The 26,997-nt window shown below is 40.7% G+C and overlaps 2 protein-coding genes across 6 annotated transcripts in view; both read right to left on the reverse strand.

Moving 5' to 3' along the window:
* Window positions 1-26,997, reverse strand: part of LOC307124221 (uncharacterized protein) — a gene marked incomplete at its 3' end in the record, with an annotated part of 717,433 nt that overhangs the window by 107,434 nt on the left and 583,002 nt on the right. The window lies entirely within an intron of this gene.
* LOC307122987 (sialoadhesin-like) overlaps window positions 1-26,997 on the reverse strand; it is a 93,622-nt gene that overhangs the window by 23,748 nt on the left and 42,877 nt on the right. For all 5 annotated transcript variants that reach the window (XM_079811345.1, XM_079811346.1, XM_079811344.1 and 2 more), the window contains 6 exons: window positions 26,482-26,871; window positions 8,745-9,089; window positions 8,398-8,646; window positions 5,490-5,747; window positions 5,144-5,401; window positions 4,761-5,015 (listed from right to left, as the gene is read on the reverse strand). In XM_079811345.1, coding sequence (XP_079667471.1) covers window positions 4,761-5,015; window positions 5,144-5,401; window positions 5,490-5,747; window positions 8,398-8,646; window positions 8,745-9,089; window positions 26,482-26,871 — 1,755 coding nt within the window. The remainder of the gene's footprint in view (window positions 1-4,760; window positions 5,016-5,143; window positions 5,402-5,489; window positions 5,748-8,397; window positions 8,647-8,744; window positions 9,090-26,481; window positions 26,872-26,997) is intronic.

Genomic DNA, 26,997 nt, shown 5'->3' on the forward strand with positions numbered 1-26,997 from the left:
ATCACAATGCTCCTATAATCAATGACTTTCAGGGGATCAGCAAATAAGACACTATATGATGATAACAACTGTATCATAAACAACAAGCGTCAAGATTTTCTTGCCATTTTCACCGTAACGAACAGTTACAGCAGCCAGAGAAAAACTTATGTTAGCAACTCAAGGGTCAAGAGCCCAATTAAAGCAAACACTAATCACAATAATGGTAACTTCAAACAACTTTAATTTTCAATAAAACATCAACATCTAAACATCAATAAGAGCTTCTGTAGTCATCTGATAGAAATAAAGTCTGTCTGGTTAGTAATGTGTGAAGCTGGTAATGCTGTTTGTGGAGTTGTTTAATCCTCCTCTGCTGAGATCTTCAGAGATTGAATGTCTTTTTAATAGTCAGTCGTAGTTCTTGTGTTTTTCTTTTTCTCTTTCCTTCAGTGATTCTACTCATTATCATCAGGTGTTCACCACTAATGGTCAATTATCACTTAATTAATCTCTTAATTATCTCATTAACTTTAACACTGATTCAGTGTTACTTTAACACTCTGTAGAGTGGGACCAAATGTTCTCTGAGCAGTGTTAATTTAACTCTGGGGATTTTACTGTGTAGAGGGACTGAAAGTAAGGATGCTGAGAACTTAGCAGAGATCCAGCACATACTTCTTAAAGCCCTCAAAGACCTCAAGTCAGAGGAGTACACCTCCACTGACAGAAACATGGTCTTCTCAGCATGATCAGATCAGGGTCCTCCCCCTCCACCTGACATCTCAGACTGTAGACAAGAGTCAGGGGAGACAGGAGGTTGCCCATTACTGAACAGGGTCTTTCAGATTCCGCAGACATCAAGTCCCTGTAAACCTTTTGACTTCAACTTCAGCCTAAGTTAGACAATTTAGACTTTTAGGTCAAATTCTATAAAATCACAAGGTTATGATTTTGCATGCCCATGACAATACTTTTGGAAAAGGGGGTCAAAGCCTCCTATGAAATTTCCGATCAACTAATTCACTGGCCACTCGTACAGTAAATTATTGCAGATCACAGCCAGGGTTGGATAATTTGTTTTCCATTCTAGTCATTCAAACTTCCTTATAGGAGACCTCCAAAAATAAGAGATAGTGGACTAGACCTGTGGTGCAGCCTTCCAGAGGGAGCTGCAGACTTTAGGCAGAGCAATCAAATTCCCAACCCCCAGTACTGGTCAACATACAGCCTCTTGAGCCGCACCAGCTAGCATAGCCAAGATAATGGATGTCATACAACTTGACTACTCCCATTAATTAGTCTGTATAATAATGGAATGTATTACTTGTTAGCTTTGCTCCTGATAAGTTGATGATAGATACAATCTTGTCATTGGTGGTACCAGGTGAACTTGTTGTGGATTCTGTTAATCAGGCAATGCAAGTAAACAAAGCAGTTGCACTTAGCTTACAGCTTGGACAGTGCCATACCAAATTATGTCAATCCAGACATTTAAAGAATTGGTTTCCTGCTAAATCTGCTCACACATTTAGTGTTTACTTTCACTACTAATACTCTTTTGAGAATCTAAGGAAATGTAATTTTCATCCACACATAGGTACCTTCTCTAGAAAGCTTCTAACCTGTTTAGAAATTATTCTAACAGACATCTCATTCAGCTCATTTAACTCTGTAAAGAAAATATTGAGCAACATTTTATTTCCAATGCCATTGGTCAAAGGAGGAGGTGAGGTGTGTGGGTTTTGTTCCTGCTGTTCCATTTCAGTGCATCGCCCAGATCAACGACTTCAGGTCCTCGATCAAGTCGATCAGGGGGGATGTAGTGGACAGCACATTCCAGGGCCCAGTTTATGGCCGGGCCACTCTCTGTCCATAACAGTGGACAAAGGTTTGCTACATTTTGATTGAATCTTGGTAGACTGAGACAAACAAACTGTCCAACGCCATCAGATAAGATGCTATGACAACATCCAGACACCTCTTAGAGGCCAAAAAGCCCAGCTCTTGTACCAAGCCCAGGAAGGACAAGACATCTCATTGGCCCAAATGCAGTACCTGCCCTTCAACCACATCCCTAGTGTCCTGGTCTATGACTGCCATAAAAATTCCACAGGACCTTAGCAGTACTGGGTGAAACAAAGACCACAATGATTCATCTAAATCCATTCATAACCAGTGATGCCAGTAACGCGTTACTTAGTAACGCGTTACTCTAATTTGACCACTTTTTCCAGTAACGAGTAATCTAACGCGTTACTATTTCCAAACCAGTAATCAGATTAAAGTAACTTATCCAAGTCACAGTGAGTTACTTTTTTTTGTCATTTTCCTTAGTAAAAATATATATTTTTGCTTTCTTGTTTAGTCTCAGCAGGGGTTTTCCTGCATAGAGAATTACGAGGCGGCCGCTCCGTCAAATTTCTTGCCGCCTCCGTCTGTCGACAAAACTCAAGACAGGCAGTCACTTGCTCAGATTAGGCATGTCGTGATAATTAAATAATCATCAGAAATATATATTGTCACATTATCCTTCAGCAATCATTATTAGTATATTATTATTTGCTAGTAGCCTACAAAGTCATCTAAAGCCATTCCATAGCTGAATGTCTTTCCTCCGCTGTAGCTCAATCATTCTCCGTTCAGCATTCAAGCTGCGCGTCGTTCGGTTCCAGTCAGCGGTAAAGCTCACTCCATATGATATATTCCCGGTATAATACTTGATATGTTGATAAAATAATTTATCTTCCTGGAGTTTATCTTGCGGTTTCTGAAAGATGTTGTGCTCGCTACTCAGGTGACAACACAAGGACTATTAATTAGCATCACACGCACAATAACCAGAATTAAAAACTGTGAAGAAACAAATAATCAGTGAATGTTTGGACCGATATAGGCTACATAGTAGACTAGGATTTGTGGGCTCGACGCTCATCTTCTCTTTATGCCGTGGACTTTTCAATGTGCACTCGCGCTGCACTGCACACTCTGATTCCATGTTGCTTTAAGCGCATCATTCTGCACCCGGGATGCGCATAAGCGCTTTGTTGTCGCTCTGTTTTGAAGCGTTTCATATATTTTCATAGTTTTGTGCACTTAAAGATTATTAAAAAATATATTGTTCTCACGGATCGATCATATATTTGTTGTCCCTTTACAGAGCTGCACATTACGTTTACAATAAAATATAAATCTTGTAATTGTATATTATTTGTGTAGGCCCATATAATTATTTACATTCATATATAAATATAAATTAAAAATTAAATATAAATTGTTTTTCATAAATGTATTTAATAAAAACACAAAGTAATTTGTACCTTTTCATTAACATGTTTAGGGTTTTATGTTTAGTGTTTTATGTTTAGTGTAGTGTAACATGTTTTATGTTTAGTGTTTGCAAAAACGGTTGTCATTTTTATGTTGAGGCTGCAGAGGTGTTGTCGGCAACTGATGAATGTAACTAATAAAGTAACTTGTAATCTAACTTAGTTACTTTTAAAATCAAGTAATCTGTAAAGTAACTTAGTTACTTTTAAAATCAAGTAATCTGTAAAGTAACTAAGTTACTTTTTCAAAGTAACTGTGGCAACACTGTTCATAACTATGTTTGGAAACCTTAAGACTGATGTAAACTACACACATCCATTTCATACTTATTCAGAGAAATAAGTATTCTCAGTGACAGCTATTTGTAATGCAACATCTTACACAGAATCAGTTGTTAATGAACAAATGAATGAACAGTTCAATCTTTTCCCATCATATTTGGTTTCACCCCCCCCCCCTCAAAAAAGTACATATATTACCAGCTTCACTTATAACCAGATTGACTTTATTTCTGTCAGATGTCTATATAAGCTCTTATTGAGAATTAACAGAGGTTTAGATGTTGATGTTTTGTTGAAAATGTTTAGTTTGAAGTCATCATTATGGTGATTAGTGTTTGCTTCATATGCTGATTATTGATGTCTGAGTGAGTCTAATAAATGCTGGAGATCAAAATATTTAGTGGACAATATAGAATTACTGACTTGCTATAATTAATAATACAAAATGATCAGGTATCACAGAATTAGATTCTGGATGACATCAGTGATATAGACCACTCTATGATGATCATATCTTTATCATCAAGTAAGACAATATGATCTTATCACATTTTCTCTGGAGATTCTTGCCATAACAAACACAGTTACAGCAGCCAGAGAAAAACTAATGTTAAAAAGTCAAGTCAAACTACCCAACTAAAGTAAACTCTGATCACCATAATGGTGACATCAAACAAAACTGTTATTTTCAATGAAACATCAACATCTAAACATCTGTTAATTCTCAATAAGAGCTTCTGTAGACGTCTGACAGAAGTAAAGTCAGTCTGGTTAGTAATGTGTGAAGCTGGTAATGCTGTTTGTGGAGTTGTTTAATCCTCTTCTGCTGAGATCTTCAGAGATTTCATGTGCTGACATACAGTTCACCCTTTTTTAGGTTGTTTTCGTTTTGTTTTACAGTGCGGTGCTTATTCTAACCAAAATTCAACGTCTGTCTGACGTTGGAGCTTGACGTCAATCAAACGCTGGGTTTAGACGTCAACCGGATTTTCATTTTCAACCAAAATATGACGTCTGACTGACATTGGATTAGTTGGAGTCCAATGTTTTTCTGACGTCAAATTGACGTACCGTGCCTGCTGGGATTTTTAGGCAACTAATTATTGATGAAAATCATAATAAACATGCTGAAATTTTCTACAGCATCTTGTGTTTTTATAATAAACTCACACATGATGTTTAGATTCACAGCATCAGAGTATTTAACTCCATGTTCATTGATGGACTTGCACTTGTATTCTCCACTGTCATCAGAGCTGATCTTTGAGATGTTGTAGATTATTCCAGATCCTAAAAACATTCTTTGTTTAAACCAGTTGATTTCTGGAGGAGGGTTTGAATCACTGCTGCAGTTCAGAGTCACTGAATCTCCCTCCACTATTACACCAGATGGACTGATGGACACTGAGACGCTCCTGGGTGGGTCTAAAAACAGTCATCAAACTTATTGTGACAAGGATCATAAAACATTTTCGTGCAACTAATTATTGATGAAAATCATTATAAACATACTGAAATGTTCTACAGTCTCTTGTGTTTTATAATAAACTCACACATGACGTTTAGAGTCACAGCATCAGAGTATTTCTCTCCATGATCATTGATGGATCTGCACTTGTATTCTCCACTGTCATCAGAGCTGATCTTTGAGATGCTGTAGATTCTTCCAGATCTTACAATCGTTCCTCCTTTAAACCAGCTGAAGTTCAGAGCAGGAGGGTTTGAATCACTGCTGCAGCTCAGAGTCACTGAATCTCCCTCCACTATTACACCAGATGGACTGATGGACACTGAGATGTTCCAGGATGAGTCTGAAAATGACAAACATTTCAAGTTCACATTAAATATTAGAAATTGTAAATTTAGATGTGAACAATGTGCAAAGGATCATTAACTCACACATGACATTTAGAGTCACAGCATCAGAGTATTTCTCTCCATGTTCATTTATGGACTTGCACTTGTATTCTCCACTGTCATCAGAGCTGATATTTGAGATGCTGTAGATTCTTCCAGATCCTACAATCGTTCCTCCTTTAAACCAGCTGAAGTTCAGAGCAGGAGGGTTTGAATCACTGCTGCAGTTCAGTGTCACTGAATCTCCCTCCACTATTACACCAGATGGACTGATGGACACTGAGACGTTCCTGGGTGGGTCTAAAACAGACAAAAATGAAAATCCAGAACTATGGTCACAATAGCTGTGTCCCAAAGTGAAGGTTGCGCACTTCAAAGGCCAAGTCTTCGAAGTTAAGTGCATGAAGGCTGAACCGAGGGACAGGGTTGCCAGGTCTGCACAACAAAACCCCTCCAATTGCTTATCAAAAGTAGCGGAATCACGGCCAAAAATGCGGGGGCTGGGCGAAATAACTATTGCTAAAGTAAAGACAACTTAAACCTGTGGACTATAGGCTACAAACAACTTACAGCAACAGTGTAAAAGTAGCCCAATTCCAGACTTGGCAACACCAAACCGAGCGGCGTTAAATGGCCAATAGCAGGTGTGTGACAACAGCCCATCCCAGTCCAGCAGCAGCAGCGTCTCCCACTCAGCTCAATTAAAGTGTACAAACAAATGTTTTCTTCTGTTTTAGCTGTTAATTTAAATCTCAGTTTTTTTCTGATGTTAAACTTAAGTTATATTGTATAAAAAAGTTTAAAAAAGTTATACATTTAGTACAAAGTTAAATTCATTTATTTTCATTTACACATGACAAAATAAATGTATTGAAGAATGTATTTAATGTACAAATTATAACTTGCATTTCAAAAATAAACAATGTACAGAACAACCACTTCTCTTTTATTTAGCCTACACATTTCAAGTTACATAATGAAAATAAACAATGTATAGTAGGCTATTACTTTAGTTAATTTACAAATAACTTACATTGTGGCAGGGAACTGGGAATGGGGGAATGCAACCACTTTTGTTTACTTCAAGTTCAAGCACGTTTGCGCTGTGTCAAGAGCGGCTGGGCTATTGTCAGACCGCCCACTCCCATCCAAAGTTCACCAGAATTACTGCAGGAATGCAGACCAGTCTATATAAATCCTGTTGTCATCGGTGTGCTATGAATTCTGGGATAGTTAGGCTGCGTAGGGTCCATCTGCCCGTACCCTTCCTTTGCCTGAGAAAGGGAGGGAGCATTTGAAGTCGCTTTCGAATTGGGGCAGCCTTCGTAGTGCCGCTGTGACGCAATCGCACTTCAAATGTGGTCTTCAGAGGTGCAGCCTTCACATTGGGACAAAGCTAATGTGAGGTAAGACTAGGTACCCAGCATGCATTGCAGCATGAATCTTTTGATTCACCAGTGTCGAGATTCATATGCTGATTATTGATCATTGATTATTATTGTCTCTTTGTCTCTAAATGTCAAAGTAGTTCAAAATGTTTGTGTCTTATGCATTTAAAATCCTTCAAAAATGATTATGAGACTGCTGGATCTCATACTGTAAAGTCACAGGGAAATTATAATTAAAAATATAAAATTAATAACACCTCACTAAGACTGTGTTTAAAATCAAGGTGACAATTATGGGGTTATCATCAAAACAAACCAACATCACCTGCGTGCATTCACTTTGCTTTCCATAACAAACAAACAAAGTTACAGCAGCTAAAGAAAATATAATGTTAAAGGGGTCATGAACTGGCTTTTTTTTTTTGTTATACTGTTGTCTGAGGTCAACTTATGACGTTTGTGTGGTTTTTACATTCAAAAACATCATAATGAATCAATAATAGGCTATTTTCTGCCTTGGTTTTGAGGCTCTCTAAAAAAAACTCAGATTTGATGGGCGTGCCGCACTGAACACTTGGAAGTAAACGCCATCAGCTAGGATTGGATAAGATTTGCATCACACTCACTTACTCACTCGCGTTGCGCGGACACACACTCGTGCGGACGCGGAGACACACACACTTGCGCCTGCCTGGCCCATAACGTTACAAGTCCGATCACGAGTGAACCAATTCAATAACACCTTCTCCACCCTGTGACAGCACTAAGGCATGTAATCAATAGATTTAAAACGATCTGTAATGTTATGCAAAACTAACACATATAAAAAAACATGTTTTAGCCTACTCACATAAGTGTGTGTTCAGGATCCTTAGCTCACGAGTCGGTGGGCGGGGCTACAGAAGCATATTTATCTGTAGAGGCGGCGTCTAGGTCCTGTTACATAAGAGATCCGCATATTCTGAGAGCTCTCGTTTTCTGGGCCTGGTGTGAATAAAAGCTTTTCTTTGACTAACAAGGAAGTTTTCGGGTCTGAAACTTACAGGATATTCTTATAATACCATGACCTTTTATATATCAAAAGCTCAAGGGAAAGTTGATTTCTCAGTTCATCACCCCTTTAAAAAAAGTCAAGGGTATACATAATAACATAAATAAAGTCAGTCTTAGCTCACCATGTGAGATCACTGTGATAGTGTTGAGAAACATGAAGTAGAATGTCCCCCCAGTGACTGATATTTGAACCACCTCCTCTCAACCTGCTCAACATATTGAATCACAATGAGCTCACATATTACTCACACTGTGAGTGTCACCATATGAGAATGGTGAGATGTCGCTGTGATCAGCGCATGATCTCACGTGTTGAATAGGTTCCACATCCTACAATTGTTCCTCCTTTTAACCAGTTGATTTCTGCAGGAGGGTTTGAATCACTTCTGCAGCTCAGAGTCACTGAATCTCCCTCCACTATTACACCAGATGGACTGATGGACACTGAGACGCTTACATCTAAAACACATCTCTTGTTTTTAAACAACTGAACAAATGAATCTACTCACACATAACATCGAGATGAACATCAGGAGAGATGTGATGGTGTCCGTGTACAGCACAGCTATATCTGCCTGCATCCTCTCTTCTGACTGACTGCAGCAGGAGTTCATTGTTTCTGTCTCTTCTCTCAGTTAATGGCTGTGAGTTTCTGGACCAGATGAATGTTGCTCTGTCAGTCAGAGTGCAGCTGCTTTTACATGTCAGACGGACTGAATCTCCCTCTGTCACTCTCTCAGGAGACTCCACCTGAAGATCTGAACACAACACACACATTATATCTAGTGCTGCTGTCATACACTGATTATTATTCAACATAATGCACATAAGAAGATATAAACCTCATGAAACTCACCTGTGACAGTAAGAGTCACTCCTGGAGCACCAATCCATTTTCCTTCTGTTATATTAGTGATGAATCTGAAATAGTACTTGTGTGAATCCTTCAGAGTCACATGACTCAGTCTGACGGTGCAGTTCTGCTGTTTATCTCCCAGATACTGAAGCCTCTGACTGTATTCAGGGTCCTCAGACAGATCTGGAGACTCTTCACCATGAATTAATATTTTTGTCCAGAACACTTTCCTGATCTGATGTCCAGTAGGGTATGGATAAGCGCAGTTCATTATCACTGTTGAGTCCTTTAGTGCACAGATGTGTGAAGGACTGTAACTCACACCCCAACCAGCACTAGAAACCCCTGAAACACAGAAATAATAATAAATAATGAATAAGTTGTTTTTCTTTGCAGCACATCTCCTGAGCGTGGAAAGACTCTGTGATAGGCAGAGGTGTAAAATCCAGAGGTCAGAAAGTAAAAGTCTGTTCCTGACTTGAGAACAACTGAAACCCGTTCCTGACTCGATAACCGCTGCAACCCGTTCCTGACTCGAGAACTACTGTAGCAGTGTATAAGTGTGCTGAGCTGAGAACCGCTGCAACCCATTCCTGACTCGAGAACCGCTGTAGCAGTGTATAAGTGTGCTGAGCTGAGAACCGCTGCAACCCGTTCCTGACTCGAGAACCGCTGTAGCAGTGTATAAGTGTGCTGAGCTGAGAACTGCTGCAATCCGTTCCTGACTCGAGAACCGCTGTAGCAGTGTATAAGTGTGCTGAGCTGAGAACCGCTGCAACCCGTTCCTGACTCGAGAACCGCTGTAGCAGTGTATAAGTGTGCTGAGCTGAGAACTGCTGTAACCCGTTCCTGACTCGAGAACCGCTGTAGCAGTGTATAAGTGTGCTGATCTGAGAACCGCTGCAACCCGTTCCTGACTCGAGAACCGCTGTAGCAGTGTATAAGTGTGCTGAGCTGAGCTCTGCTGCAATCCGTTCCTGACTCGAAAAACGCTGTAGCAGTGTGTAAGTGTGCTGATCTGAGAACCGCTGCAACCCGTTCCTGACTCGAGAACCGCTGTAGCAGTGTGTAAGTGTGCTGAGCTGAGAACTGCTGCAACCCGTTCCTGACTCGAAAAACGCTGTACACTCTAAAAAGAGATGTGTTAAAAAACAACACACTGAGTTGATGCTATTTTGACACATGTTGTGTAGATATAACACACAATGTGTGTTAAATGTTACTCTGGATGAACGTCAGTGGGTGTTTTGGCAGCCAATCACATCATGCCTCTTTTTCAATGTCTTTTTCAAATGCTTTCACCGCTTTTCACTTGTTATCACTGACCAAACTGACTTTATTTCTGTCAGACAGAAGCTCTTATTGAGATGAACAGGATTTGTGTTGATGATTCAGTGAATGTTTCATCTGAAGTCACCAGAATCGTGATCAGTGGCTCCTTTATTTGACCTCTTGACCCTTGACTCTTTCACATCAGTTTTTCTGTTTGCTGTGATTGTGTGTCTATTAAACACATATGAAGCAGTAGAAATTACCATGAGAAAATGACGATCAGATGATAATGTTATCATCGCATACATTTGCTAAGCTGAGCAAGTGTTTGATATGTGGAACTTTACTGTAAAAATATTTTCAATTATTAATTAATTTTTTTAATGTTTTTGTTGTCATTATCTGCACAATTGTTCTTAGATACTCAGTGCACATAGGATGTTCTAGTCTATGGTGTCACACAGGCACACACACATATCAAGAATCAGCTCATGAATCTCAATAATGGTGACAAACCAAAAGCTTCATCCCGCAATGCATTCTGGGAGTCACCATAGTACAAAACTCATCCATGACTCCCAGCATGATGAAGCGTTTGTTACCATTGTTGCGATTCATGATCTGATTCTTGATGTGTGTGTTTGACGAGTATCTGCTGCAGCTCTAAACTTTCTGAAAACATTGCATTTTTTAAGAATTAAGAATTAATTCTGCACTGCTGGACATCATGGAGTAGTTTCACAAGACTTTTATAGCTAACAGCACACAAATAAAGTAAATGTGTACCATCCATTTACACATAAACTGGAGTAAATCTTGAGATTATGACGTGATCAAGAAACTTCTGATCATGTTTTCTCTCATGTCACAACAAACATATTTGATTAAAATGCAGTTATAGCAGAAAGAGGAGAATTATAAGACAAGTAAAGGGTCAAGAGGTCAAATAAAGGAGCCACTGATCACGATTCTGGTGACTTCAGATGAAACATTCAATGAACCATCAACATCTAAACCTCTGTTCATCTCAATAAGAGCTGGTGTGTGTAGATTCATGATGTCTAAAACATCCAGGTAATACAATAAACAGTCAAACACTCTTTATTAAACGTCAATGGACTAAACACAAGTTACCAATACGTGTCAGTGTTCATCCAAACACGAAGTAACTCTGGCAAATACACACATACAGTCACATGTAACACACATGTGTTGTTCTCAACACATCATATTATAAAGCGCGACACACACCATCATTGTGCATTGTATGCAGTGTTTATGTTCTCAAACAAACAGGCCTGAGTAAATAAAAGTTCTTTATATAGAATGTTTTATCAGTTGCTACATTTTAATATAATTCAAAGCACAAACTCTGTCAACTGTTATCTCTTCATGATCTTTTCTCAAAAGCAGCATCGATGTGGTGTTGAAGTGTGAATAATTGAGTTTATAGAGTCATAGAGTTTGAAACATTGTACTTTGTGTGCACATGCATTCTGTACTCGACTATTGATTAAATGCTTAATAATTTAGATTCACTTTATTTTTAAAATTACATCTGAGTATGTGATTACCTGACACAATTTGTGTGTTAAAATGACTTACACATTTATTGTGTTAAATTTGACACAACATGTGTTGTCCCTGAGCACACACACTATATGTGTTAAAACTAACACAACATGTGTCATTTTTAACACATCTCTTTTTAGAGTGTAGCAGTGTATAAGTGTGCTGAGCAGAGAACTTTTGCAATCCGTTCCTGACTTGAGAACCACTGCAACCCGTTCCTGACTTGAGAACCACTGTAGCAGTGAATAAGTGTGCTGAACTGAGAACTGCTGTAACCCGTTCCTGACTCGAGAACCACTGCAACCCGTTTCTGACTCGAGAACCGCTGTAGCAGTGTATAAGTGTGCTGAGCTGAGAACTGCTGTAACCCATTCCTGATTCGAGAAACGCTGTAGCAGTGTATAAGTGTGCTGAGCTGAGAATCTATATCAAAACTACTGTTTTGATTAATACATTTTAAGATTTATATAAACTTATTTAGAAATTAAATAAGCTGTTCCGGAAAATATCATGCATTATTGATAAAACAAATAAATGTTTAGTTTGACCATTTTACAATCCATTCATTGTGTTTCCAAACTTTACAAAAATACAGTGATAAGACAGCAATTATGTGATAAACATGTTTCAAACATGATTAATCTTATACACTTGAAACCTGCATTTCGTTCCTCTGAACAAATGACACGCATTATCAGCTCATCAGCTCATCGGTTTTCAGTATCGAACGTGTTCGAAAAAAACGTTTCTCGATTCTGTACAGGTGATCCAAAAACCACTGTATGTTCAGTAGTACACGTGTATGCTCAGTATCTGCTGCTCATGAGTTCTCATGAGTTCTCTCAGCACAACATGTCTCAGTTCAGTGAACTGTTGGCGTTACTAGAGTAACATATACTTCAGGATATTAGTTTATTTCTAGTCGGAGGGACTGTCACTCATGTCAGAAAGTGAGAAACTTTAGTAACTTGTGAATCAGCGCTGACTCAAGACACGAACCATTTAGAATAATTCAGTCTGATATGGTCAACTGGTTCAACCGAATCACTAAAAAGAACCGGTTCAAAAGAACGATTCGTTCACGAACCAGACATCACTATTATTCACAAATCAAAACAACATCTCGAGAGCGCTGCACACCGCCATCATATGACTAGTAAGTCAAAGTCCAAATAACAGTATTTGCTGTCCTAACTTAATTGACATAAGTACCAATGTAGAACATTATATAGAAACTGTGTCTGAACATAACTGTGTAGAACATTATATAGAAACTGTGTCTATTCCTCGTTTAGTGAGGTCAAACATTAAATCTACTGTAAGATCTAGGAAAAATCTAATTGTGATTAAACCAGAAAATCTCAATATTAGTGAACAAAAACAATGCTGTCCAAACTTAATTGACATAAGTACCAATGTAGAACATTATATAGAAACTGTGTCTGAACATAACTGTGTAGAACATTATATAGAAACTGTGTCTATTCCTCGTTTAGTGAGGTCAAACATTAAATCTACTGTAAGATCTAGGAAAAATCTAATTGTGATTAAACCAGAAAATCTCAATATTAGTGAACAAAAACAATGCTGTCCAAACTTAATTGACATAAGTACCAATGTAGAACATTATATAGAAACTGTGTCTGAACATAACTGTGTAGAACATTATATAGAAACTGTGTCTATTCCTCGTTTAGTGAGGTCAAACATTAAATCTACTGTAAGATCTAGGAAAAATCTAATTGTGATTAAACCAGAAAATCGCAATATTAGTGAACAAAACCAATTTTGTACTAACTTAATTGACATAAGTACCAATGTAGAACATTATATAGAAACTGTGTCTGAACATAACTGTGTAGAACATTATATAGAAAATGTGTCTATTCCTCGTTTAGTGAGGTCAAACATTAAATCTACTGTAGGATCTAGGAAAAATCTAATTGTGATTAAACCAGAAAATCGCAATATTAGTGAACAAAAACTATTTCTAAAACTAGGTCTTCTAAACATTAGATCGCTCACACCTAAGGCGGTTATTGTAAATGAAATGGTCACAGATACTAGTTTCGATGTACTTTGCCTTACTGAAACCTGGCTTAAGCCAAATGATTATTTCGGTCTAAATGAGTCTACTCCGCCAGGATACTGTTATAAGCATGAGCCCTGTCTGATTGGTCGTGGTGGCGGTGTTGCAACAATATATAGAGATATTCTTAATGTTACCCAGAAAACAGGTCACAGGTTTAATTCGTTTGAAGTACTAGTGCTAAATGTTACGCTATTAGATGTAAGAAAGAAATCTGTATTATCTCTAGCCTTGGCTACTGTATATAGACCTCCAGGGCCCTATGCTGATTTCCTAAAAGAGTTTGCAGACTTTCTCTCAGATCTATTGGTCAACGTCGATAAAGCATTAATTGTTGGAGATTTTAACATACACGTAGATAACACAAATGACGCGTTAGGGGCTGCGTTTACAGATCTATTAAATTCCTTTGGGGTCAAGCAAAACGTCACTGGTCCCACTCATCGTCTTAATCACACACTAGATTTAATTATATCACATGGAACCAACCCAACCGATATAGATATTATACCACAAAGTGATGATGTCACTGACCATTACATGGTAACTTGCATACTGCGTACTGCTGAAATCTGTCATGTTGCGCCACGTTATCGACCAGGCAGAACAATCCTTCCAACCACTATAGATAGATTCTCAAATAGCTTACCGGATCTGTCTCAGCTGCTCAGTGAACCCAAACAAACAGATGAACTAAAGGAAATGACTAGCAGTATGAGCACCATTTTCTCTAGTACATTAGAAATTGTAGCACCAATTAGATTAAAAAAGGTTAGAGAGAAACCTAAAGCACCATGGTACAACAGTGCTACACATGTTATCAAGAGAGAAACTCGTAACTTCGAGCGTAAATGGAAACAAACTAATTTAGAGGTCTTTAGAATCGCATGGAAAGAAAGTATGTCACGTTATAAAAAGGCCCTAAAAACAGCCAGAGCTGAGCATCTACGCAAACTAATAGAAAATAACCAAAATAATCCAAGGTTTTTATTTAACACTGTGGCTAGACTAACAAATAAACAAGCATCGCCTGAACAAAATATTCCGTTACAGTTTAGTAGTAATGATTTTATGAACTTCTTCGCTGACAAAATAGAAAGCATCAGAAACAAAATTGTAAATGTACAATCATTAATGATGTCTTATGATTCAACCGCAATTATTGCCCCTCAATAACTACTACACCGCTTTACAACTATAGGACAGGAAGAGCTAAATAAACTTATCATTGCATCTAAACCAACAACATGTTTATTAGATCCAATACCCACTAAACTACTGAAAGAGTTGTTACCTGTAGTGGAAGAGCATCTTCTCAATATTATTAACTCGTCTTTATCTTTAGGTCATGTTCCAAGAATATTCAAGTTGGCAGTCATAAAGCCTCTCATTAAGAAGCCACAATTAGATCATAATAACCTAGCAAATTACAGACCAATTTCAAATCTTCCATTCATGTCTAAAATACTAGAAAAAGTTGTGTCCGCTCAATTGTGCTCTTTCTTGCAAGAATATGATATCTATGAAAAATTTCAATCAGGATTCAGGCCGCATCACAGCACAGAAACCGCACTCGTTAAAATCACAAATGATTTACTTCTAGCTTCTGACCAAGGCTGTATCTCAATACTAGTTCTACTTGATCTTAGTGCTGCGTTCGATACTATAGATCATAAAATACTATTAGATCGACTTCAAAATTACACTGGTGTTCAGGGACAGGCATTAAACTGGTTTAGATCGTATTTATCAGACCGCTACCAATTTGTCTGTCTAAATGGGGAAAAATCAAAGATAACATCAGTAGACTATGGGGTGCCGCAAGGATCCGTGCTAGGCCCTCTGCTATTCTCAATATATATGCTGCCACTTGGTAATATTATAAGAAAACATGGAATTAATTTCCACTGTTATGCTGATGACACTCAATTATATATTTCATCACGACCAGATGAAAACGCTAAATTATCTAAACTGACAGCGTGTGTTGATGATATTAAACACTGGATGACGTGTAATTTTCTGCTATTAAATTCAGATAAAACGGAGGTGTTACTTATTGGTCCAAAAAATTGCCCACAAAACCTCTCACAATACAACTTTAACTTGGAAGGATGTCCTGTCGCTTTATCCACTACAGTAAGGACCTGGGTGTTATATTAGACCGCAACTTGTCTTTCGAAAGTCATATTTCATATGTTACAAGAACGGCATTTTTCCACCTTAGAAACATTGCCAAGCTACGTAACATGCTATCTATTTCTGATGCAGAAAAGTTAGTTCATGCATTCATGACCTCGAGACTAGATTACTGTAATGCTTTATTAGCTGGTTGTCCTGCATCATCGATAAACAAGCTACAGTTAGTCCAAAACGCAGCTGCTAGAGTTCTTACTAGGTCAAGAAAAAATGATCATATAACACCAATTTTATCATCCCTACACTGGTTACCTATTAAGTTCCGTATCAATTACAAAGTATTGCTACTGACCTATAAAGCCCTAAATGGGTTAGCTCCAGTGTATTTAACGGATCTTCTATCGCCCTACAATCCATCGCGCTCTTTAAGATCACTAAACTCGAGGCTTCTGGTCATTCCTAGGATATCTAAGTCCACTAAAGGAGGGAGGGCATTTTCACATTTAGCTCCTAAACTCTGGAATAGTCTTCCGGATATTGTTCGAGGTTCAGACTCGCTGTCCCAGTTTAAAACTAGATTAAAGACGCATCTCTTTAGCCAAGCATTCACATTATAAATAAGTTTTATACTACAGTTAAATCGCACCAACAGCATTAATATTCTGAACAGCAGCTATGCTAATTATTTCCCATCTGCTTTTCTGTTGTTATCTCGGGACACTAGTCCCGAGGTAACTAGTTCGTCAGCTCCAGTTTGTATCCAGCCTCTGATGGAGACTTCAGATGCCCCTGTGATGAGACGACTCAACGCCAGCGTTGTTATGGCCTAAAAAAATACATGATTGATTAACTTATCCTAACATTTTTTCTTTAACATTCTCTTTTCTAACATTTTTCAATGTACATTTATGAAATGCACTTTCTGTGAAGCTGCTTTGAAACAATGTGTATTGTGAAAAGCGCTATACAAATACATTTGAATTGAATTGAATTGAACAAATAAACACTTTTTATCAGGAATAAAAGTAGTAAACTATTCTGCTTAATAAATGCTTTTATTTAGATCACCTGATCATTTTTGGTTATGGCTTTGTTTGCAACAATTTGTGTTTCAATAATTACTGCTACAAAGACCACAAACTCACATAAAACACCAAGAGTCAAACTGCCGAACTAAAGGAAACGCTCATCACCAAAATGGTGACCAAAAATTTTCAATAAAAAAATCTACATCTGAACCTTTTAATTCTGGTAACACTTTACAATATGTGTGCACTTATATGCATTAATTCATGTTTAACTAATGCACAGAAAATCATGAGTTAATGTATGACTCATGAAGAACTAAACCATTTATTAATGATTACTGTATCAGCAACTAACGAACATTCTATATTATTCATAGATTAAGAAATATATGAATTGTTATTAGTTAAATGTGTAACAACTTGCCCCAATTTGAAGACAAAATGAAACGCATCAAATAAGGGAGGGACCCATCCAAATATAATTGCCAACCACTAGTTCACAATATAATACAAAAAGGAAATTAAATGACAAAACAAAAAACCCAAGTCCAAAAAGTCCTTCAGTGTTGAATCAGTCCATTAAATGCAATCACAAAAGCACCAAAATAACAAAACAGGAATAATGTGGGTGTAATGAATATAAGGAACCTGAAATCCAGCGATGATCAATAAGATTGTCTGTACACGAAAAGTTCAGTTCCGATTCAGTCCAGTCACATCCGCAATCTTGTCGTTGAAAAAAAAATTCAGGCAAAAATACCAAAATTGAAGAAAACGAGGAAAAAAATATCCATACGATTAATTCCCGCTGAAGAAAAGGTGATGCTGGTGTAGAGTCCGTAGTGAACGCCTAGATTCCGAGTAGCACACCCAGCACATACCGTTGCTGATATATATGGCCTACATTGAGCATTTGCCAACGTATAATTCCTCCACTCATGACCACAAGAAGGCCTAACTCTTGAGAATTATCTCAAGCCCCCCTTTTTTGAAAAAACCAACCCAGCCATATCCCAGGTAAGCAACCACATGGCCCCCCCACTTCCTCCTTAGCTCTCCCTATATGAGATGCTAACCTTCCTCCTCAGGCTACCGCCCCCTGGTGACCTGGAAGAAACTGTAAACTGAATATATGATCAGCCAGTAACAATGAAAACACATTTGGAATTGTTACAAATGTGACTAATGTGTTAATTCCCTAATAACATATTATATTAACTAATAATGTTAATTAACCCCTAGGAGTCTGAGCTGTTTTGGGGCCCTTTAGAAGTTTTGACATGCTCTTACATTTGTGCTTTTTTCAGTTGCTTATAAACATATTAATGGCAAAAATGTAATTACACTGTATTCAGCACAAACTGGGCTACCATAATATGTGAGCAACATGTATGTACATGCTTGTATTTTTGAGAGAATAAAGTTTATGCATGATATTTGAAAAAAGTAAAACATTTGTTTTAAAATTAAGGCTTCAAACACACAATAGATATGTGTTCACAATACCTTTGATATTGGGTGTTTTTGTCTAGAGTTTTTGCTTTGCACTGATGTGAGAATCACTGAACCTACTCATTCACATAAAAACAATATATTCATTTACATTTGTAAAACACTTTTTCTTTACTCAGGCCATATGCGAGTAGGCGTGAACAACTCATGAATAATAATGTGATCACTCCTGAGAAACAAAAGACCTGCATAATAATGAGCTGCATAATGAAAGATCTTCAGGTAGGCCTACTAGATTTTAGGTTTACTAGATAAGTACAGTAACAGTAAAAACAATAGTTTTCTGGGGGAAAAATCTAAATGTTTTTTACTTAAAGCAAGCTAAATTACCTGCTAAAAAAACGAGACGTTCGCTTTCAGTCGGTCACGTTCGACGTATGTCGGACGTCACAGACGAATTGGGATCCCTTTAGAAAACGCCACAGTTACTATCCCTTCCAGCGCCCAGCGAGAGCCCCTCAGACCCCGTCTGAACCGGGCAGGGAAATTCACACAGGGAGAGTCACACTGCTGTTCCGCAAGACTCACTACGCAGACTATTGGATAACGCTGGGAAAGCGTGCCCCGGAGGGACGCTGCGGAAGCCACATCATGCCCGGAAGGAGTTACCATTTAGAGAATACAAGTATGGACTGACCTTGGGCAGTGCAACATACGGGAGTCCTAGGGGTGGCCCGGGCCTGTTTGCATGCGGGGGAACAACACCACACTGAGACGGCAGAGGAAACTCTGCCGAGGGAAAGACACAAGAGGGCCGTAGGGAGCTGTACCGTGGAAGAATACACATATGGGACCACCGTGGGGGTCACAACATATGGAACCCAGCCTAACACAAGTTCCACCAATGCATACGAGTGTTAGACCTGGCGTCAGATACTCCGCCACAACCGACTGCCGCAGGTTGCGGAGGACTCAACAGGGTTCGCCACTTCTGGAGAACTCGACTGGAGCATAAAAGCGCACGTATCCGTTTCACGGGGAAGGGAATGGCGCAGCAAGCTAACACTTAGAACGGGCACTTCGGTGTTGCTGACTATGGGAAGTGAGCACACAGGAAGAAACTGGCTCTACACGGAGGCTATAGAATCTAGCGAACGTGTTAGGTGTCGCCCAGCCCGCAGCTCTATAAATATCTGTCAGCGAGGCACCACGAGCCAACGCCCAAGAAGAAGCTACACCCCTGGCGGAGTGAACTCTTAACCCGAGCAGGGCACGTCTTGGGTTTCATACGCCAAGACGATGGCATCCACTATCCAGTGGTCCATCCTCTGCTTGGAGACAGCCTTTCCCTTCTGCTGGCCTCTGTAACAGACGAATAGCTGCTCTGAGGTCCTGAAGCTTTGCGTTCTGTCCACGCAAGTCTGCAGGGCGTGGATGGGGCATGAAAAAGCTAGGGCTGGGTCTGCCTCCTCCGAAGGCAGCGCTTGCAGGCTCACCACCTGGTCCCGGAAGGGAGTGGTCTCAGGATTACATGAGAGTTACCGGGCCCGAATTCCACGCACGATTCGTCGACCGAAAATGCCTGCAGGTCCCCTACCCTCTTGATGGAGGCCAATGAAGTCAGGAGTACTGTCTTCAGAGACAGGATTTTTTAACTCAGCTGACTGCAAAGGCTCGAAGGTTGCTCTCTGCAGTGCGGTTAGCACCAAAGTTAAGTCCCAAGAGGGTATAGAGGGAGTGCGAGGCGAATTTAGTCTCCTCGCCCCCCTCAGGAACCTGACGATCAGATCGTGCTTACCTAAGGACTTTCTATCTACCATGTCATGATTGGCGGCGATAGCGGCAACATAAACTTTGAGGGTGGAGGGAGACAACCTTTGCTCCAACCCGTCTTGTAGGAAAGAAAGCACAGAACTGATCGAGCATCTTCTCCATGGTGAGAAGAGCACCAATCGACGAACAGGTTCCACTTCAACGCATAGAGCCATCTCGTAGAGGGAGCTCTAGCGGAAGTGATGGTGTCTACCACAGCCGGTTGTAGGTCACCTAGGCCCCGTCCACAGACCCTGAAACGGCGCGCTGTCAGGGCTACCGAATCCATCTCCATACCGAGAAAAGAGATCCTCTGTGCAGGGCAGAGTTTGCTCTTCTCCCAGTTGACCTGAAGCCCCAACTGGCTGAGGTGCCCGAAGGGTACAACCTTGTACTGATATGGTCGTCCGTCGGATGCAAAACGTAAGAGTGGTCTGTGTCGTGGGAGAATCAAGACATGAAAGTACGCGTCCTTCAGGTCGATCGCTGCAAACCAATCTTGGGGACGGATGCACCTGAAGATGCATTTCTGCATTAGCATTCTGAACGGCAGCCTGTGAAGGGACCAGTTCTAGAATCGCAGATCCAAGATCGGCCGTAACCCGCCACCTTTCTTGGGTACAATGAAGTACGGGCTGTAGAAGCCGGTCTTCATATTGGCTGGAGGGTCCGGCTCTATCGCGTCCTTAGCCGCGATCTCCGTCTGAAGCACAGGGGCATTCTCCTTCGACACTGAGGTGAAGTGAACGCCCCTGAACTTGGGGGGACGCCGGGTGAACTGAATCACATAGCCGAGTCTGACGGTACGGTTGAGCCAGCAAGACGGGCTGGGAAGCGCTAGTCAGGCCCCCAGCGACCATGCAAGCGGGATCAATGGCACCACAGACGGGCAGCGAAGTGGCGTGCAGGGACCCAGTTCGGACGGCATGGTAGCGGCCCGAAGTGGGGTCTGAGTGTGCTGTGCAAAACTACCTGCTTCCGCTGATGGGGTGTGCAAGTGTGGGAAGGCAGTTTGTGTGCGTCCCCACAGCCGGCACCCCCTGCTGGCGATTTGGAGAGGCACCAGAGGGTGACAAGGCATGGAAGCGTCATACACCGCCAAGTGCACTCTCCGATTGAAGGAGGGGCTGAGCGTGGCAAGGCTTTGTGGCTTCACACACGGCCTGCCTCACCTCCTTCCTCAGCAGGGAACAAGAGCGGCAAGGCATAGTATCGCACACTGTTGTCCTCGCACCGCTGAGAAGAGGGGAATGAGAGTGGCGAGGCTTTGTAGCGTCACACACTGCCATTCTCACCCTCTTGAGGGGAGGGGAATGAGAGCGGCGAGGCTTTGTAGCGTCACACGCTGCCATTCCTGAACTCCTGAGACCCAGAGGTATTGGAACTGCTCTTAAGAATTTGGGTACCACTGGCTGTTTTTAATACCAGTGGTAGAACAGAATTACCAATGATTTTCCACCCGGCCCTCCTGTGGGGGAAGAGCAGCTACTGACCAATTCCGGGTCAATGGTGTTTCTGGACCAGGGTGGACATCGTCTGGCCAAGGGCCAGCGCTGTGCTCAGCTCAACCTCGGCTCAGAACTACCCTCGTGCACTAAGAGCGCAGGGCGGAGGTGGCCTGCCAGTGGCACTGCCACCCCACCGATGAGGGTAGTGAGAGAGAGGAAAACTTTATACAGTTTATGACCCTATTGATGTTCCATATTATGGCACCAAATAGTTCCACAATGCCAAAGCCTTACAATGCACATCCGGGTAAAGGCAGGGGACTGGCAAGGCAATTTACACGTTGCACTACGCCTCAGCCGCCCGGGAAAGCATGGCTGTCAAGTATGAATCTGATTCAGCATGAGCACCCATTATTGTAGTGGGAATCTCAGCATCATCTTCATTTTCAACACATAACAGCCCTCTCTACGATGCAGCGATTGACATCTGTCCTCTGCTAGAGCCCCAAATGAAACGCTAGGTCCCTTTTTTTTAAGGACCAGCAATCCCATCTGTAAGCTACCAGCAGGAATGCGAGAGTGAATGTGACCGTGAGACGGCACACGGCGCGCTGAACACTCAAGCCCTTATGAAAAAGACAAGATGAACAACTCGGCGGGGAAGCCTCACTGTAATCCTCAGGTCACCCAGGCTTATCAGCCTAAGTAGCCCCTTTTGTGGTGCACCATAAAATAAACTAGATCGGGGTATAAGTGAAGGGACTCAACCCCGTTTGAGGTTTCATAGTCTCGACCACGCATCTGAAGCGGCAAGCAGTGTCGCGAGTGTATCATTGCTCTTTTTGTGAGGAAACGCACTTTCAACAGTGCTGAGGCACCCAGGGGAAGACCACGGCAGCACACAGGAGATAAGTGCAGTCCTGTGTCTGCATTCACTGAGACAAACGCCCTCACCAAACCGACAGCTGCTGTGAGAACAGCAGTTTGTTATGCAGATGCAGCGGTGAGCCCGCAGTCGCGCTGATTGTGCCTTCTCGCCAACACAAAGTGTCCCTCTCGTTCTCTGGCGTATCTCTCTTGTAGAGAGTCTCTCCTTTAGAAAAGCAGTCTTGCTTCATCAACGCCGTTTGGCTCCGAAGTGAATGACAATAGTGCGCTGCTCTCGCTTCATGTTTATACCCGCGGTGCGGGCGGAGCGCGAGATGCAAATCTCACACGCCAATGGCCCATTGGCCCGTTCTCTATATCTCGAAGCTGATAGGGGCTCCCTGAAGTGATCCCAATTCGTCGGTGACGTCCGACGTACGTCGAACGTGACCGACTGAAAGGGAACCAATAATGTCAAGTTGACTGAACTAAATGTTTTTTTTGTGTCACAGACAACTTATTTTCAGTTCGTATAACTGTTATTTACAAAAGTTGAGTCAACAAGAAAAAGCTTGGGGAAATTAGTACTAAGATTTTTTTCAGTTGTACAAGTTTTTGTACAAAATTTATTCGATTTTTTTACATTGTGGACTGAACAAAATCAGTCATTTCAAATTTTTTCAAGTTGTGATTTTTATTGTGTAATAATAATAATAATAATAATAATAATAATAATTATTATTATTATTGCTGCTTATAGATTTCCAAATACCTGCAGTACTCCGACAAAAAAGTGCATACGTCTGCTCCAACCCTGATGTGGGTCGCTTTTCGAGGGACACTTTTCCAACTCTGACCCTCGACGCATGTGGCAGGGCATTCAGGCCATCAGTGACTACAAACCCACCCACTCCACCCCCGCAGCCACTGATGTCAACTTCCTGAACGAGCTAAATTACTTTTATGCTCGCTTTGAAAGAGACAACAGAGAAACTGCCACCAAGCTCAAACCCTCAGATGACCACCCACCAATCACACTCTCCTCCACAGATGTCTGCAAGGCACTGAGCCGGATCAGCGCGCACAAAGCTGCTGGACCAGACAACATCCCTGGTTGTGTTCTCAGGGCATGTGCGGAGCAGCTCGCTGGGGTTTTTACAGACATTTTCAACCTGTCTCTTGCCCAAGCAGCTGTACCATCATGCTTTAAACGCACTTCCATTGTGCCAGTGCCAAAACACTCTAGCCCGAGGTGCCCTAATGACTACCGCCCTGTAGCACTCACACCCATCGTTATGAAGTGCTTTGAGCGGCTGGTCCTGGAACACCTAAAAGACTCTCTACCATCCACATTGGACTCACACCAGTTTGCCTACCGCAGCAATAGGAGCACAGAGGATGCCGTTTCCATGGCACTGCACTCTGTGCTCACTCACCTGGACAATAAGAACACTTACGCACGTATGCTGTTTGTTGACTTCAGCTCAGCATTCAACACTGTCATCCCAACCAAGTTAATACCTGCTATCGAGCACATCCAGAGGAAACGCTGTCTGCATCAAGCTCGCAGCATCCTCAAGGACTCCTCTCACCCAGCCCACAGACTGTTTTCTCTCCTGCCTCCGGCAGGCGTTTCAGGTGCCTCCGGACCAGGACCAGCAGACTAAAGAACAGTTTTTTCCCCAGAGCTGTCTCTTTACTGAACTCAAACCCCGTTGATCCACTTCCCTCATATACTGCTAACTCTCCTACCTCAAATCTGCCTTTACTTTGTTATTTACTTTCGACTGTTTATTACAGTAACAACTGTTTACTTATGCATTTTGCACTACCATACCTTAACTGGATTATGCTCATTTGCACTGCCGACTGTTATTTACAGTACCTACTGTTTACATTTGCATTCTGCACCGTACTTTTAACTGTAATATGCAACCACTTTCCACTGCACTTTTACACTTTTTTCGGATAGCTTCTGTCCATAATTTATTGCACTACCTTATTCCAATGCTATATTCCTTATCTTAGCCTAACATATCATTGTATACCTCTATCTGTAAAATTCTGTTTATAGTAATAGCCATCTGTATATTTATTCACTGTACATATTCACTGTAAATTCAGTTCTGTTTATAGTAATGACCATCTCTCTATTTATACATATTTATATATATTCAGTACATATCCATGTCCTGCACTTATGCAACCGTTGTATTTCCTGCACTTGCTGCTATGACAATAAAGTTGAATCTAATCTAATCTAATGTGTAAGTACTTTCCTTTAAAAAATTTTTTAATTTTTTATAAATATTAACCTTACCATGGATTTCAGCTTACACACACACTAAGATCAAATCTGTGCGTACGCACATTTTATAAATGAGGCCCATTATTACTAGATTTGCTATCCAGTGTCTTACCGTCACCTCCTCAACCTGTGTTTTTACCATAGACCGTAAAAAATAGGGTTTTAAAAATGGAAATTGTCCAGTTTTCCATCTGAACGATGGTGTAAATTCATATGGCATGTCAATTCTCGACGCAGCATGAATGACCTACAATGGTGAAATGTTTCAAAATTACGAGTCGACAGAAAATCTAAATAACCTACACTCACTAGCAGAAATGCAACACGATATAAACAAACCAGACCAGAACTCGACACAGTGTAACGGAAGCTTCACATTTTCTATATCAACCGTCTAGAGAGCAGGCAAGTCTTCCAATTCAGTAGAAAAAATTAAAAAATAAAAATAATTTGCTCCTCTTCATAGCATAAGGATCACGTCTAACGTGTTGTGATTTTCTGTTGATAGCTTTCTAAACCAGCACAGTACGAACTTTCTTCCATCTCGTCCATTCTGTTTTTCCAGCGCGTCAATCGTCATCGGAACCACGTGATTGCTAACAAGCTACTGCACTTCTCTAGTTTAGTCTATTATTGATAGGAGGTCAACTCGAAAACATGGTGCATCCTTCCTCCAGTGTTATATTTATACCTGCAATGACAGAAATCAGCATGACGACAATAAGTATTCTGCGCTAATTCAGGCAGGCCACGTAGTCAAGCTCCTCTATCAGCTGCTTGGTAAAATTCCAGCGCCGCCCATATCAGCTTATCCGATTCCTATGCTCTTAATTGGCATCTCTCAAACAGGGCGCCTTACTTTAGCGTAGCTTCAGTTCAGTCTGTCTGCTAGGCTGCTTCCACTGCACGCTGCTTTGCAGCCCACCTCCTCCCCGGCTCCTCCTTAAACTGTGCTTAACTTAATCAATGTCATTCTGTTGTCATTTAGGCATGCTCTGTTCTCAATGGGGGATTTACGCTGCCCTCCCAATTTAAACAAATGGGAGGTTGTCCCCAGAATCTGCTGCTTTTCCCAGTCTTGGCTTTTCATGGAGCTCATGAAAAGGATAGGAAATTTAGAACAGAGCTATAAAATGTTTTAAAAAAAAAGTTACAGTAAAAAAGTTGACTAAAAGTTTGTCTATGGTGTTTTTGAGTTAAGTGGACCTGACTGAAATACAAAAAACTGCAACATTTAAAACAATTATGCAGCTATTTCAGAAAGATGAAAGAAATATGCAATTTCTTAAATATTGATCCATCACAAAAAAGTACAGTAATATAAAAATCAACCATGCCATGTATGGGAACAACCAAAAAATTTTGTGGAAACATACAAAACTAAAATCTAAAGGTGACTATATACAAATTATCATAGCACCATAATGCATTGCCCTGGCATATAGAAACTAGCAAACATGATTTCTCTTAATAATAATAACAGCTTGTGCACAAGTGTTCATTAAAATGTCTATTATGATGTAACTGCACATTTCACAGAGACACAATCACACACCTGTTCAATTCAACAGATCTCAATCATTCAGCCAAAATACAATCCAACAGAGGAAACATCAGACTACATTACAAGCTGAGATCGTCTGTCGTGTGACTGTTGTTGTATCGGTGCTGATGATGTCAGTAACAACTGAAAAAATAATCAATGAACAAAGACAAAACTAATACTGAGAGCTCATGTAGATATAATTACCTGCACAGTATGCTGAATTGTCGTGAGGTGGTCTAACCAGCTCATAGACATAATAATTGTCTGGACAGGCTTTGACTTTAATGGGATAAGACCCATACAAGCAGCAGTAATTGTTCCTTTGACCACAGACATCTCGAGTGACGACTCCATCCTCAACTGTTGGGTGTCCACCACGTATCCACAGTGGGGCAACAGTGCCACAGCTGTTCTCTGCAACACATGTGTCTGGGATCTGAGCGCTGATGTTGTTAATGAAGAGACGATACCAGCCGCTCCAGGAGACAGACTCGTCACACATGTAGGAGTTTGGTGTCTGAATCTGACGGCTGCTGGCTCTCCATGTTTCGTTCAGCACAGTGTAGTTATAGCAGGGGTCAACAGAGGGATAAGCTGTTGTGAAAAACATAAAACATTTTTTGCTTAAAAAAATTATATGGGGTGAGCGGGGCACAACCTAACACAGGGCTAGTTGGTTTAAAGTTTTTAGACTTTATACAAAATGAGACAAATGTGCCC

The sequence above is a fragment of the Gobio gobio genome (genome assembly GCF_949357685.1).
Source record: "Gobio gobio genome assembly, chromosome: 3".
In the NCBI taxonomy this organism is placed as follows: domain Eukaryota; kingdom Metazoa; phylum Chordata; class Actinopteri; order Cypriniformes; family Gobionidae; genus Gobio; species Gobio gobio.